General features: G+C 35.6%; 1 protein-coding gene across 1 annotated transcript in view; it reads left to right on the forward strand.

Annotated features, from left to right (window-relative positions):
- The window catches only part of LOC102539006 (protocadherin-15), a 379,801-nt gene that overhangs the window by 59,941 nt on the left and 306,448 nt on the right, over nt 1–13,412 (forward strand). Inside the window, exon 6 of the mRNA XM_072971518.1 lies at nt 9,918–10,088. Within this exon, the coding sequence (XP_072827619.1) occupies nt 9,918–10,088 (171 nt within the window). The remainder of the gene's footprint in view (nt 1–9,917; nt 10,089–13,412) is intronic.

A 13,412-nucleotide genomic window follows, 5' to 3' on the forward strand; every position in this document is an offset into this window, starting at 1 on the left:
TATCTGTAATAGTAACTTTTGCATAAATGTAAATGTGAGTGCAAAATATAGGAAGTTATAAGATTTTTTCTGTTTTTAAAAGTTTTCAGATTATATCTTTTTAAAAGTTGTATAATATACCAAAATTACGATGCATCACGATTTATTCAACTACACTTCAGGGTTTTTTGTTTGTTTTTGTTTTTTTTGGCACAGAATTGATAGCTACTCTCATGACTCTCAAGAGAGGCAATGAGTCCAGTATAGTGGTAAAAGCGTGAACTTTAGAACCATTATTCAAATCACAGTTTTGCCATTTCTTAGCTATGTGACTTAGGGCATACTCTGTATGTCAGTTTCCCTAAGTAGTAAAATGAGGACATTAATGAAACATACCACATAGGGTTCCTGTGAGGATTGTTATTTGGTCCATACTGAAGATTTTTCTTTATAGCAAATCAACAAAATTGCTGAATTTCTGATCTTGTTTTTCCTCTTCTGAGGCCAATTGTTGACTTGTCTAGCCAGTTTTTCTGAGTTATCATTTGGAAAAATATTCCTTTACACCAGGATAGAGGTTTGGCAGGTATTGGTTCCTTTAGAGGCTGCATTTCTTGTGGAAATGTCGGCAAGATAATTTCCCTTAGTGTCCACAGAGTCAAGTTTAGAATGCCCCAGCATCTAAACTGAAGTGGCAGGTAAAAGTATTGCATCCAATAATTCCTCAATACAGGAACCATTTTAAATTTTATTTCCACTGGAGGTAAAGAAGCCATACTGCTCCCACAGCATTCCCAAATCATGAGATTCTCTGCAAGCATATCTACTGTTAGTGTAAGTTTTGGCAGTTTTGCTTGTCTAAAATGCAAGCCTGTATAAAAGTGTATAATTCAGCCCACTGGGCTGAAGTAGCCATAGATAAAAACGTTGTCTCCACAACATTAAAAGAAGTTGCAATAGCATACCCAGGACAATGTTTGCTATTGTCACCTTTTAAATCAGAACCGTTAGTAAACCATGAGAAGTCATCATTACCTAAACATATTTCCTACAGATCAAAATGAGGAGTCAGGAGGTAATCTGTCAGCATTAAGTAATTGTGAGAGACTTCCTCAGTGATGGAAGGGGAAAGTTGCAGGGTTACATTTATTAAAATGTGAAAGAGTTGTGTGAGAAGCAGCTAACAAAAGGACTTCATGGAAAGTGAAGCAGCTGACTAAGAAATATTGAATGTAGATGAGAATTCAGGGGGGCTTCTACTGCCTAAGGTACAAAAATGGTTAAAGAGACTTTCTTGATTAACCAAAATGGCAGTGGTCATAATGGCTCTAAGGCAAGGGGGTATCCCTGTGCCACAGGGTCCAGTTGCTGGCTACCTATGAGTTGATGGTTGTCTCCATGTCTTTGAATATGTACCCCAAAGACATCCCCTTATTTTTCATATACAAAAAGGAAAAATGGAACCTAATAATTGGGATGCCCAAGGGCAGGTAGGTTTGTCAGAATTTCCTTTAAGGCCTTAAAGCTATGTCCTTTGGTTCTTCTCATAAAGATTGAGTTAGTGTTATTTTTACATACAGAGGTTTGATCATAGGAGAGAAATTTGGAATCCATTTTCTTTCAATACCCAACTAGTGTGAGAAAACATCACAGTTGACACTTAGTTTGGGGTTTGGAGAAACTTAGGACATTATGATGCCTGTCTCCATCTCGGTGGAGTCCTTGTTCTAATGGTAGTTCAGATAGCCCAGACAACCTGCAGGCTTAATACCAGCCAGTTCTAAGGGAAGTTTGGCCCAAGAGAAGCCATGCTGAAGGCTCTTCAGGTCAGTTCCCATAGATCCCAAAGGAATGGACTGAAGGTTGAAATGGCACAGTTTCAATGAAGTAGCTCCTGTTCCCAATGGAACAGGCTGAAGCCCAGCCAGTTTCAGGAGAAACAGTCACAGTTCCAAAGTGAATGGGCCAAAGTCTAGTCAGTTTCCATCGAAAGAGGCTGATTTTAAGATCAGACTGAAATGCTAAACAGGTCTTCACTTCCAGAACAAGGTTTTAACCAGAAAGGTCAAAACCTCAAAACAGAGCCTTAATGAAGCTTGGAGAGCTTCAGTCAAAAAGAGTGCAGAAGCTCAGATCCCGTGAAAAGACATACTATCAATTTCCAGGGTTGGCAAGAAAAACAGTGAGTGACAGTGTGCTCAATTGTGGATATTGTGCCTGATTTCTCACCAGCTTTGGAGTCATTGAGGGTTTTCTCTGGTGCCTGTATGGGCCACGGATATGTTGACCTCAAATAGATTGTCAGTTATTTCTCCAGCAAAAATGGGTTTATTTGGGATTAGCAGAGAATTACAATTTGGGAGTCTGCAATCACAGTGAGCCATGTGCAAGCCCCTGAATATCAAGGGTTGAAGAGCTTTTTTATAGAGGGAAAAAGGAAATGGGGAGAGCTATAGTAGACAAAGAGACCATGGCTTTTCACTGCTGAGTTGTTGCCAGGGTTGAAGAGTACTCATTCTTTTTCTGTTCTCTCATTGCAGGGTGTGAGAGCTCCTCCTTCTGGTCTCTCAACTCTATTTAATTAAGATTTCTGAATAGTCGTTTTCTTTAACAGTTCTTTAGCTGGCCTAATAATTAACATAACACAGATTAACAAAAGAAAAACAAATTTAACAATTTGTATGTTCAGGAGTATTAAAAAACATATATAAGACTCAAAAACAGGAAGCTTTTATGCCTTTTAGACAAGGAAACAAATTTGTGGAGAATTTGCAAGGCAAAGGGGCTTGGGTTGGGGTATCACATTAGTGAATAAATACCACTTTTTTTTTTTAATGTAGCCTTTTGGCCCCAAATTCTGTATTTCTGGTGATAATGATAACTTCTACCCTCATGGTACAAGGAGGGTTCTTTTTTCACATGGAAGAATTATTTCATACTTTCAAGGGAGGATCAGAATGTGTACTGACTGGTTCTTAAGAAGCTTTAATGCAAAATAATCAATATGCCCATGTGGCATATTTTGGAGTGGTAAATTTTGCTCTTTTTCAGAACATTGCTATTATGTGGGTTTGGATATAAAAATCACTTTCTGTACTTTAAGATTTCAAACAATATAAACAACTTTTTAAAAACAACCCCTCTCCTGGCTTTCCCTCATGTCTGCCTCGTACTAATGTGTGAAATAAGTGCTTTTAAACCCACTGTTTTTAGTTCTGCCAGTTTCTTGGGCATATTCTGAGCCGTGGGAGGAATGACTGAAATGGGAGGATGGTAGTTGATGGTTTAAGAAATATTTATAGAATGTTTACATAATGAAGATATGTAAGCATGTGGAGATGTAAAACATGATACTATCCTACCTATTAGTACACATAAAAAATGAAGAAAATTAGGTAAATGACTCAAACAAAAAAACATTTTCAAGGGAAAAAAAGGAAAACACACTTCTAAAGTGATTGAGACAAAGGCAGTCTTGTTGCAGCCGTTTTCTTTTTTAAATAAAGAAATCTAATTAACTTAAGCTACCAGTGTAAGTTTAAAATTTTAGTCAGTGATATTCCATCCTTCATTGGTGAGCAAAAGCAAGGCAGACACCTCCAAGGTCTTAGGTAACTGAATTAGGGTCAAAAGACTCCAAGCAACTCTAATTATGTTGCTTTTTTTCCCTTTCTCTACTACAAATACCTGATAAGCTAAGGAAAGAGTGTAATATATGTATCTATTCTATGAGTTGAGTGAGTCTGGTAGGAGCCTCTAGCCATTTTGTTAAACTGTGAACTACCTGAATACTAAGTATGTAAATGTGAGGAGTCCCTTTATTCCAAGGCTCCTGTGACATTGCCTTAAAAATAAATCAGAACATCAGCATGTTTGTGTCATACTCATTTTAAAACCAGGTTTCATGTAGTTTCACAGTATTTGTTACAGTCCACATCTCTCCTGGCTCCATTCCACATAACCAGTATTTAACTTAATAACAGTTCTAAATATAGAGCAGATGCTGAATGAATTAGAAATTAGCCTTTATCTCTCGTTAGATCAAAGAATAGTGGGCAATTAAACTATTTTATAGCAAGGAAGCCTTTCAATTGAGATGAAGAAATTGAAGTATTATCATCCGATAGTTAGAGGTGTTTTATTGCCTTAACATTTTCATAGTTGAAATATTTGCAGTTTTCTGAAAATGTGCTTGTAAAAAGAGTAGATTGTGATAGTGAGTTAATTGTCTCTGAGCTATTTATAAAAGTAACTTTGTTTGAAGTTCTACTAGGCACCTTTTTTGAATAAAAATATAGTTCTTGTAGTGTATTGATGAATTTTCCTACTTATTTAGTAAATAATTAATTTTAAAAATGATTGTTTTTGATATATCAGACATCATGTTATAATGTGTTGCCGTCATAGATCATATGGGACCAGAAGATTGGAGGCTTTGAATAAAGATGCTAAGTAGTCAGGGATAAGGTCAACACCACGTCCTTATGAGGCATTGACAGATAATGCTGGCTGAGTCAAATCTCACACTCTAATAAATATCCCTTGTGACTTTCTTGATTCTCTGTTGAAGTTGTATATGCTTTTAAATTCCTGCATGTCAGTGTTTGTTCTGGATTATTCTTTCTGTTACCTTCAATTACTTGCAAAGCTATATTCAAAATGATTATGGAAGCTAACTAAAGGTTTCATGTAATTAAATGCTTAATGTTAGCAAGTGTACAAATGATATGTGAAAAAATAATGCACATTGAGAAAATACAAATTAAACAGTCAAACAATTAACTTTGAGATCTATTCTTACTTGCTAGTTACAGTCACAGTTTCCTAAACTAATGATATTTTATTATTTTTAAATGTTTAAAAATTTTAAATATGATCTTATTATTTTTTAAATGATAGAAAAAATGTAAAAGGAAGATGAGAGTGGAAGGATTGTTCTTTTTGGTCGTTTTTAATATGTATTGGAGTCTCACATAGCGATGAATGAAAATGTCAACTTAATGAAATCACATAAAATATTTATGGAAATAATTATGTTTATTTATATCACTCCCAATTTAGAGTGTTATTTCCTTTATTCAAAGGAGTCTTAAACAATAGCGTTTTACTAGAAAGAACGAAAGTTTTTTTGGTTTTTTGGTTTTTGTTTTTCCTCTTTTTGGTTTTTATCTTAATTGCCAGGGGCTTTGTTTTAGATAATTCTTTTAAGATCAGATTTGGTTCTGAACTGAAAGAAGAGCATCATGAATTCACAATACCTTCCAGGGCCTCACTAGTTAGGAATGTGCTTAAGACCTATTTTTATATCTCTCTTTATGCTGTATATATTGGGGACAAATTGTGGGGAACCTCCACAGATGTAGAAACCATGTTGATATTTTTTGTTACTATATCTCTGCTCATAGTGCAGGGAAGCAGAATATGTCTTCCCAACAAATACCTCTTTAGCATGTTGACAAAAAATTAATCAGCCCATCTAAGAAAAATATGGAAAATTTTATCTGAGTCAAACTGAGGATTAGTGCCTAGGAACAGCCTTTCAGAAAGCTTGGAGAACTGTTCCATCCATTAGAGGTCAAAGCATAGTTGTATATGTTTTTGAGACAGAGGGCTGTATGTTAAATGACATATTATAGACAGCTTACACAATCCAGATCTACATGTAGAAAGAATTGTGGATCATGGTTCATCATGACTCCTTATATATTAAGGAGGTAGGTTACTTCCTAAGGAGTTGTGACCCTTGATGAGATTAAGGAGGAATGTTAACTCCTAAGAAGATCTGGTTAATGCAGATGCATAGTACACACTAAAGGGGAGGAGCTTTTCTTGTCTTGCCCTGGAATATGAATTTATTTCCTCAAGCATAAGAATTGTTTTAGGCTGAGTGTAAACACACACACACACACACACACACACACTCTCAACAGGCAGGAGAGAAGCTCTGAAAATCAGTAGAAGCAATTTACATTTATAAGGAAAATCTCCATTTGTAAGGGTGTTTTTCTGTCTGTAGCAGGACGACAAGGATGATTCTAAATCCCTAGGAACTATTATCAATGGAGAAGGCAAGGAGAGGGCACTACATAACCACCATACTTTGTTTACTGGGCTTTGCCTGAAAAGTTGGCTTTCCCCTGCCCAGCATCTTCATCTTTAGCTGAAGATAGTATTTAGGGTGATGGCTTGGGCCAACCTGGGAAGTTACTGAGTTTTCCTGGGTATCTCCCCTGTATACAGGAAATATACATGTTATTAAACTTCTGTTTTACTCCTGTTAATCTGTCTTTTTTTACTGAGAGGTTTCAGCCAAGATCCTAAAAGGGTAGAGGAAGATTATTTTACCATCTCCTCCACAGGAGGTTGTCTGCTCTTTTCTTTTTCCCACTTAAAAATTTTCATTTTATACACCAACACCTTGTGAGCAATATATTTGTCCAGAATGAGGTAAAAGCCTACATTATGTATGTTGGTAAATATACATCCTCTCTTATACAGTTGTATCCATTTTATGGACTGGTAACAACACAAAGAAGCAGAGAATAGTGAGAGATTTGTTGCTGACAGACTGAGAGAAAGATTTAGGATAGAAAACACTCCACTTTGTCTACTATAGTGACTTGGTGGTGATATAAAAGGTATGAGCGGAGTGACATGCAAGTAGAAATACTGCTTCTGGGATATTAAAAAAATTTTATCACATCCAATTACACAAAATGTTTTTCATTCAATATTTTTTCTTAAATTTTAGATTGAGGCAGTCTTTTTTTAAAAACTGAATCCTAAGCAATTGTAGGGCAGAAATTTTTTCCCTTCTTCCACTCCTACTTCTTTGGTTGATCTAATAATCACAGTGATTTAAGACAGATGAACAGAAGAAAAATTTTTTTTAATTTTATTACATATATATGTCCTGTATACATGGGAGCAACCCAGGAAAACTGGGTAACTCTCCTGCTAAATGGTAGAAGCCCTCACCTTAAATACCATCTTAAACTAAAAACAAAAGAAGTTGTTAGGGGTAGAAAGTCAATTATCTGAGGTTATCAGGGGAAGCTCAGCAAATGAGGGAAAATTTGTTTTGCAGATTTAAGTTGTTTCCATCAGCATGATAAAGAGTTTCTAGGTATAAGGTGTTAAGGTGTCTCTTAACAAAAGACCGAATTTTTACTCAGTTTTCAGAGCTTCTTCTGTGTCTGCAATTTCTTAAAAATAATCAGCCTAAGATAATCCTTATGTCAGACAGACATATTTGGGGGTAGCAAATTCTGCTCCCCTACACAATCATAATTTTAAAAAACTAGGTTTGATGAACGAATTGTGTGTTCTAAAATTTATTTTAAATTAAGACTTTTCTATATACACTAAATTCATATGTTTAAAGTATAATTTTAAAAGTTTATGGGCCACCAAAATTATTTCATGCATTATTTGCCACTCTTACTATATACTTCAACTGTACTTGATATAATAAACAGATGTGGAAAATTCAGAACAATTAAAGGAGGACTCTTAAAAACTCGTGATGCCATACAAAGTTAACCAATCACGATGATCAGTATACTCTTCTAGAGATTAATCTTGATTACGTGTTTATGTTTATTTTTTTCTCAAAAAAAACGTTTTTCTCTGCCCTCTTAGGATTTACTAATTGGAGACTTTTGAATTAAATTGACCAAAACCAAAAAACAAAAACTGTATTAACAGGAGAAAAAATTACTCTTTTCATATGTGTATGAGAGCAAACAAAGAAACAATGCTCCCTAAACAATTAAAGATGAGGGTTTATAGACTTAATGAGGGAGGGGGAAGAAAGGCTTCTGTGGGAAGAATGAGTGGATTTCTAGGGAGAACAAAAAGGAGATAAGAAAGTTTGTGTATTTTATGCAGGTGCTAGTATCTTTCTTCTTCTTCTTCTCCTTCTTCTCCTTCTCCTCCTTCTCCTCCTTCTACTTCTTCTCCTCCTTCTCCTCCTCCTTCTTTCTTCTTCTTTCTTCTTCTTTTTTTTCCTTTTTCTTTTTTCATGGCTTATAAACTTCCATGGAAGAGAGATTCATGGCAGCTTCACTTCAAAATTTTCTGTTTTTAGTAAGATAAGGGAAGTTCTGAGAAGGTATCTTTCTATATATAGTCAATCTCTAATAGCTTTACTTTAAAATAATCTTTATATGAACTCTGAGGATCTGAGGGAGACCCCACACTTTGGAGATTTAAACTTTCTCCCATGATTTGACCACAGTCTGTCTTATAATGAATCTAAACAGTAAAGAATACTCTTGTTGTTACCAAACTCAGGGTCACCTGCTCGCTGCTCAGAAGGCAATACTCAAAAGACAAGTGTTGGTTGGAAAGGAGAGGCTGCTTTATTCAGGAGTCTAGTAACCTTGGGAGAAAACAGACTCATGTCCAAGAACCAACTCTGAAGATTCTACTCAATCACGAAAGTTTTTAAAGGGAGAAAGGGGAAGTTAATTACAGTTAATCGTTTGGAGAGGGCTCAGAGTCTTTGTTATCTTTCATTCTATGCAGACTTTCTTCTGGTTGGTGGGGAGGAAACAGGATGGTGTTCCAGGAATCTTGTGTTCAACCTGAAGTTACCATCCTCCACCTGGGTGGGGGCCTTAGTTCCTGCAAAAAACTCAAAGCTGTTGTTATGTGTATTTCTTGAGAAGGAACCAGAACCCTGCTTTATCACTATGCTATTGTTCCTTGATTATTCCTCCTTTGATTTTGCATTCCCTTACTGTTCTGATTAGCAACTGTTTGAATCTGTCCTTTGGAATTTAGGGATGGAAAAGGAGGCTGAATGAAGCCTACTTCCTACAAACAGGAGATGGGGGACACAGACAGCATTTGTACCCAGGAGGACCTTACAGGATTCTGCTCGATTTCATTGCTACAAAGTTATTGCATTCCAAAAAGGTTCCACTTGCAAAATTCTGCAAACAGAGATTTTTTACTTTCCTAGGCCTTACCTTGGAATACGTCTTTACAAATAATAAAAATGGAAAACAAAAACAGAAAAGCAGAAACCAAAAAAAAAAAAAAAAAAAGCCTTGTTCTGTTGGCAATATTGTGGCCGGTGGAAAAGAGAAAAAGTGGAAATACAGTTCCCATTACTGCTACAAGGACACTCTTCTCAGAAATTGTATTTTTGTTTGTTTGTTTGTTTGTTTTAAGAGTCCCAAAGAATGAAGAAACAAAATAAAACAATTCTCATTTAGAAGCTGGAAACCTGTTACTTTTAGTGATGTCAGCAAACTATATGGAGACAAGGAAAGCTTTCAAAATACTTTGTAATAGACAAGTTTATGTGAGACATAAAAAAAAGAAAATTCTCTAATAAGAGTAGATCAGATCTGGTGGGTTTTCTTTTTCTTATTTACCCCTTCATTTTTCTTTTCTTTTTCACTTTTTTTTTTCAAATGACCAAAATTATTTATCTAATAGACTTAAATTGCTTGAAACACCATAAAAAAAAAAAAAGAGCTGGGGTAGGGGCAGGAGTGAAGGAATCAAGAGTCATCTGTATTTGTTAACTGACCTTCTCAAAGAAAAGTAGACATTCCTGTATCTTCATAATGGCAGATAGTTTCACAACTTGGAGAAAGCCTCCTATGGAAGTTAGGCTCCTACCCTCCCACAGGGACTGGGAAATAGAAGCTCTGACTTCCTTGATTATTACTTTTCAAAGGAATGATTCCCAGGTCCTGGAGAAAGTCCTGGGTTATAAAACTGGCAAAAGTTTGAGCTGGGAGAAGATTGGCATCTTAAGGGCACAGAAAAAGTATTTATAATTGCAAGGTTTCTAAAATAAATGCTCTAAGAAAGGAGAGGTCAGATGCCTACAGTCAGGAATAAATCTGTCTACAGTTTAGTCAAGCTGCAGAAAACACTGAGTCCATCTTGTGTTCTGTTTCTTTTGTCCTGTCTCACAGGACCGTGCACAAAATCTGAATGAACGGCGAACCACCACCACCACCCTCACAGTGGATGTTCTGGATGGAGATGACTTGGGTCCAATGTTCCTTCCTTGTGTTCTCGTGCCAAACACTCGTGATTGTCGCCCACTCACCTATCAAGCTGCCATACCTGAGTTGAGAACACCGGTAAGCATATTCACATTTTTTCCTATTCACTTACATCTCTCTAACCATAATGAGATCCTGTTCAAGTATTTTGAACACATATTCGGCGAGAATAGCAAACTTCACTGTGTACACGTCGAAAAGTATCTCTGTCCAAAACCATTTCAGACTGTACGGGCAAACTTTTGGTCACATCATCTATAAAGTTGAAAATATGTCATGAAGCAACAGCCCATTTGACTCTAATTATTTAATTTTTTTCCATGTATAAATCATAACAAATTCAGTTGTCAACATACTCTGGGAAACTTCAAGGAATAATTCCAGCATTTCTTTGAATTCTCATATAAACATGCAGTCCTAAGCCAGTGGACTCACAGTTCAACGGGATTCTTATTTCTTGGAGTCCTGAAATGTTTTTGGAGGTCATGCCTGGCTGTTTGGAAGCGGGAACTAATGAATCCTGAATGCAAATATTTATTCCTTAAAGATGTGTTTAAAAGAAACAGAAAGTTAAGGCATGAATATATATTTTCTTTTTTCTATTAAAGTAGTCAGTTACAGTGTTTCAACTTCTAGTATATAACACTATGTCCCAGTCATGCATATACATACATATATTTTTTCATATTCTTTTTCATTAAAGGTTGTTATAGGATATTGAATATAGTTCCCTGTGCTATGCAGAAGAAAAAAGTTTAATCTATTTTTGTATATAGTGGCTAATATTGTATATAGTAGCTATATATATATATATATATATATAGTTTACATACTTGATTCTGCACCTGGTTTTTTGTTTTGTTTTTTAAATTCTAAGAAATCTGTAAATTGCTGACAGCCTGAAATTCACACCTTGGACTCACCTGGATGATAAATATACATACCTAAGAATAAAAATTTAAAGGCTAATAAATATCCTGCTTAAGCGAAAATATCAACTTCTCCCTTAAAAGTGACAAACAATTAATTATCTTTCAAAGCAAATTCCTAGGATTTAACTATTTGATTAATGACTTTGCTGTTCCTCTGGAAACCATTCAGCTTTCTGGGTTAGTTAACATGGCTCATGATGTCAGAATTTGTTGCAAGATATTTGAATTTTTTTCTCAAACATTTGAGAACTGTGGTTTGGGGGGTCCTCTCTGTATTTGAAGTTTTTTTAAAGAATAAAGGAGAAATTCCTTCTCCTAGATGTAAATTACATTTCATTATAATCACTTCAAAGAGTTCTTATCCAACATTTTACCAATTACCTTGTCTAATATTTTACCAGCTAGCTTTACTAGCAGTAGCTCTTAAATGGTTGAGAGTCACTTTTGTGTGTGCTGGCACAAATAATCATTGGTCTGGTTGGTTTCCATGAACAAAATAAGCTGAAAAAAAAAAAAGAAGAAATTTTATGATGTGCATCGAATGAAGACAATAATATGCTAAGTGGAATAATTTTGCAGACAAAAAGGCTAGTATAGACCTTTTCTAGACAAATATTCATAGATTACCTAAAATTATATGTTATGATATCTTGTTGAATACCACCAACTTGATGTGAACATTGAACTTTCTTTGAAAAGCTTAATTGAAATCATGAGGAAAAAATATTTTTAGTATTAATTTATGTAGCTGATGTACCAGTGAGATCCCAAGGGTGATACTGATATAATAAGATGAAAATCACTGAACCAGTCTGATGAATGTTGAACAGTACTGGATGTACTGAGAGAAGTAAAGACAGTGGTTGCTGTTTGAGATGCAGAGTGTGCTGACTTTGAGTATGACTTCCTCTCTGCTCCAGATTACAGACTAGGCATCTTAGAGACAAGGCTGTGCTCCAGATCCAGGGGGATACTGTCGATGACAATAATGCCGAATGGTTATATAGATTGTTCATTTTGTCATGATCTCTGCTAAGCTCTACAAAAATATTCACTGAAATTCTTTTGGATAGCTACCACTATTACGGTCATTTTATAGATGACATCTCTGAGGTACAGAGTTTAATCAACTTTCCAAGGCCTTACAGCTGATAAGTAAAAAGTATTTTCTTTTAAAACCATGTATCTTGAATTAAATGTTATGCTATAAATTCCAGGATGATCAAATGTTATGCTTGACCATCATTTTGAACAGTTTGACCCATTCTTTAATATTCTGTGAAACAAAGATAATTTTAGTTTTACATTTTTCAATAATTATGGGAAATATTTATTTATTAAGCATTATATTTTTATTGCCATGTAGATAAACATAAATATTGTTACTTACAAAATTAGGCACCTGTTCTGATTATTGATCACTGCATGACAAACCACCAAACTTACTGGCTTCAAATGACAGTCTTTAAGTTTGTTCATAAAACTACAGTTCTGGCATCCTTTAAGGAACACCTCATCTCTGCTCCATGCAGCATCAGCTAAGGCACTTTGGTGGAGGGAGGGTACCACTTTCAGGATGTTTAACTTAGCAAGTTGATTCTGGCTGTTGGCTGGAGCTCAGTGAAAGCTGTAAGCTGCATTTCCATTCCATGTAGGCCTTTCCTAGGCTGTTTGGGCTCCTTCATAGCAAGGCGTTAGGTTTGAAGAACAAGCTTCCCAAGAGAATTAGGCAGAACTTTTTCTGCTGTAGTCAAACCTCTGCCAGATTCAAGGATTAGAAATATATACCATCTCCTGATGGGAGGGGTGTATAAGTCACATTGTATGAAGAACATATGGGGAAGGAAATGTCATTGCGACCATCATTAGAAAATAAAACCAGCCATAGTACTGGCATTAGGTTTCCATGTGTTCTTCTGTGTGCCTTTTTGGATTCCCTCTGCGTCACTGGGTGTCAAGAAGTGAAGCTCATTTTTAAGTTTCACACTGTAATTTCTGTGTTTATGTCTATCTTCCATTTAAATGTTTTCTTCCCTTTTCTTTTGTGTGTGTTTTTCTTTGCTATTTCCATACTTTGCTAAAACTTCTGGAAACTTCAATAAATAAGATCTTGTATTCAGAGCAAGAGAACTAACCATTTATGTCAGCTAAACAGGACATGATGACTCTAATTACATATTTGCTGATCCTTTCCTGAACTGACTCTTCAAATTTTGAAAGCTTTGACACTTGCTCACCTCCTGGGTTGATGTGACATCTTCCACCAATTGCCTCAGTGATATTCTTGATTGGAGAAACCACTCTGAGTTCCACTACGATGCGTACAGAATATATCAGTTCAGGGAAACTTTAAAAGGTAGTCTGTCTAGTACAGTGTTTAACTCCTGAAGCAAGATGTAATAAAAATAATGTAATATAAAGCTGGTGTCTCAGGGGTATTAAAGCCCTGTGCTACTTATTATTTATTTAC

This window comes from Vicugna pacos, chromosome 11 (assembly GCF_048564905.1).
Source record: "Vicugna pacos chromosome 11, VicPac4, whole genome shotgun sequence".
Classification (NCBI taxonomy): domain Eukaryota; kingdom Metazoa; phylum Chordata; class Mammalia; order Artiodactyla; family Camelidae; genus Vicugna; species Vicugna pacos.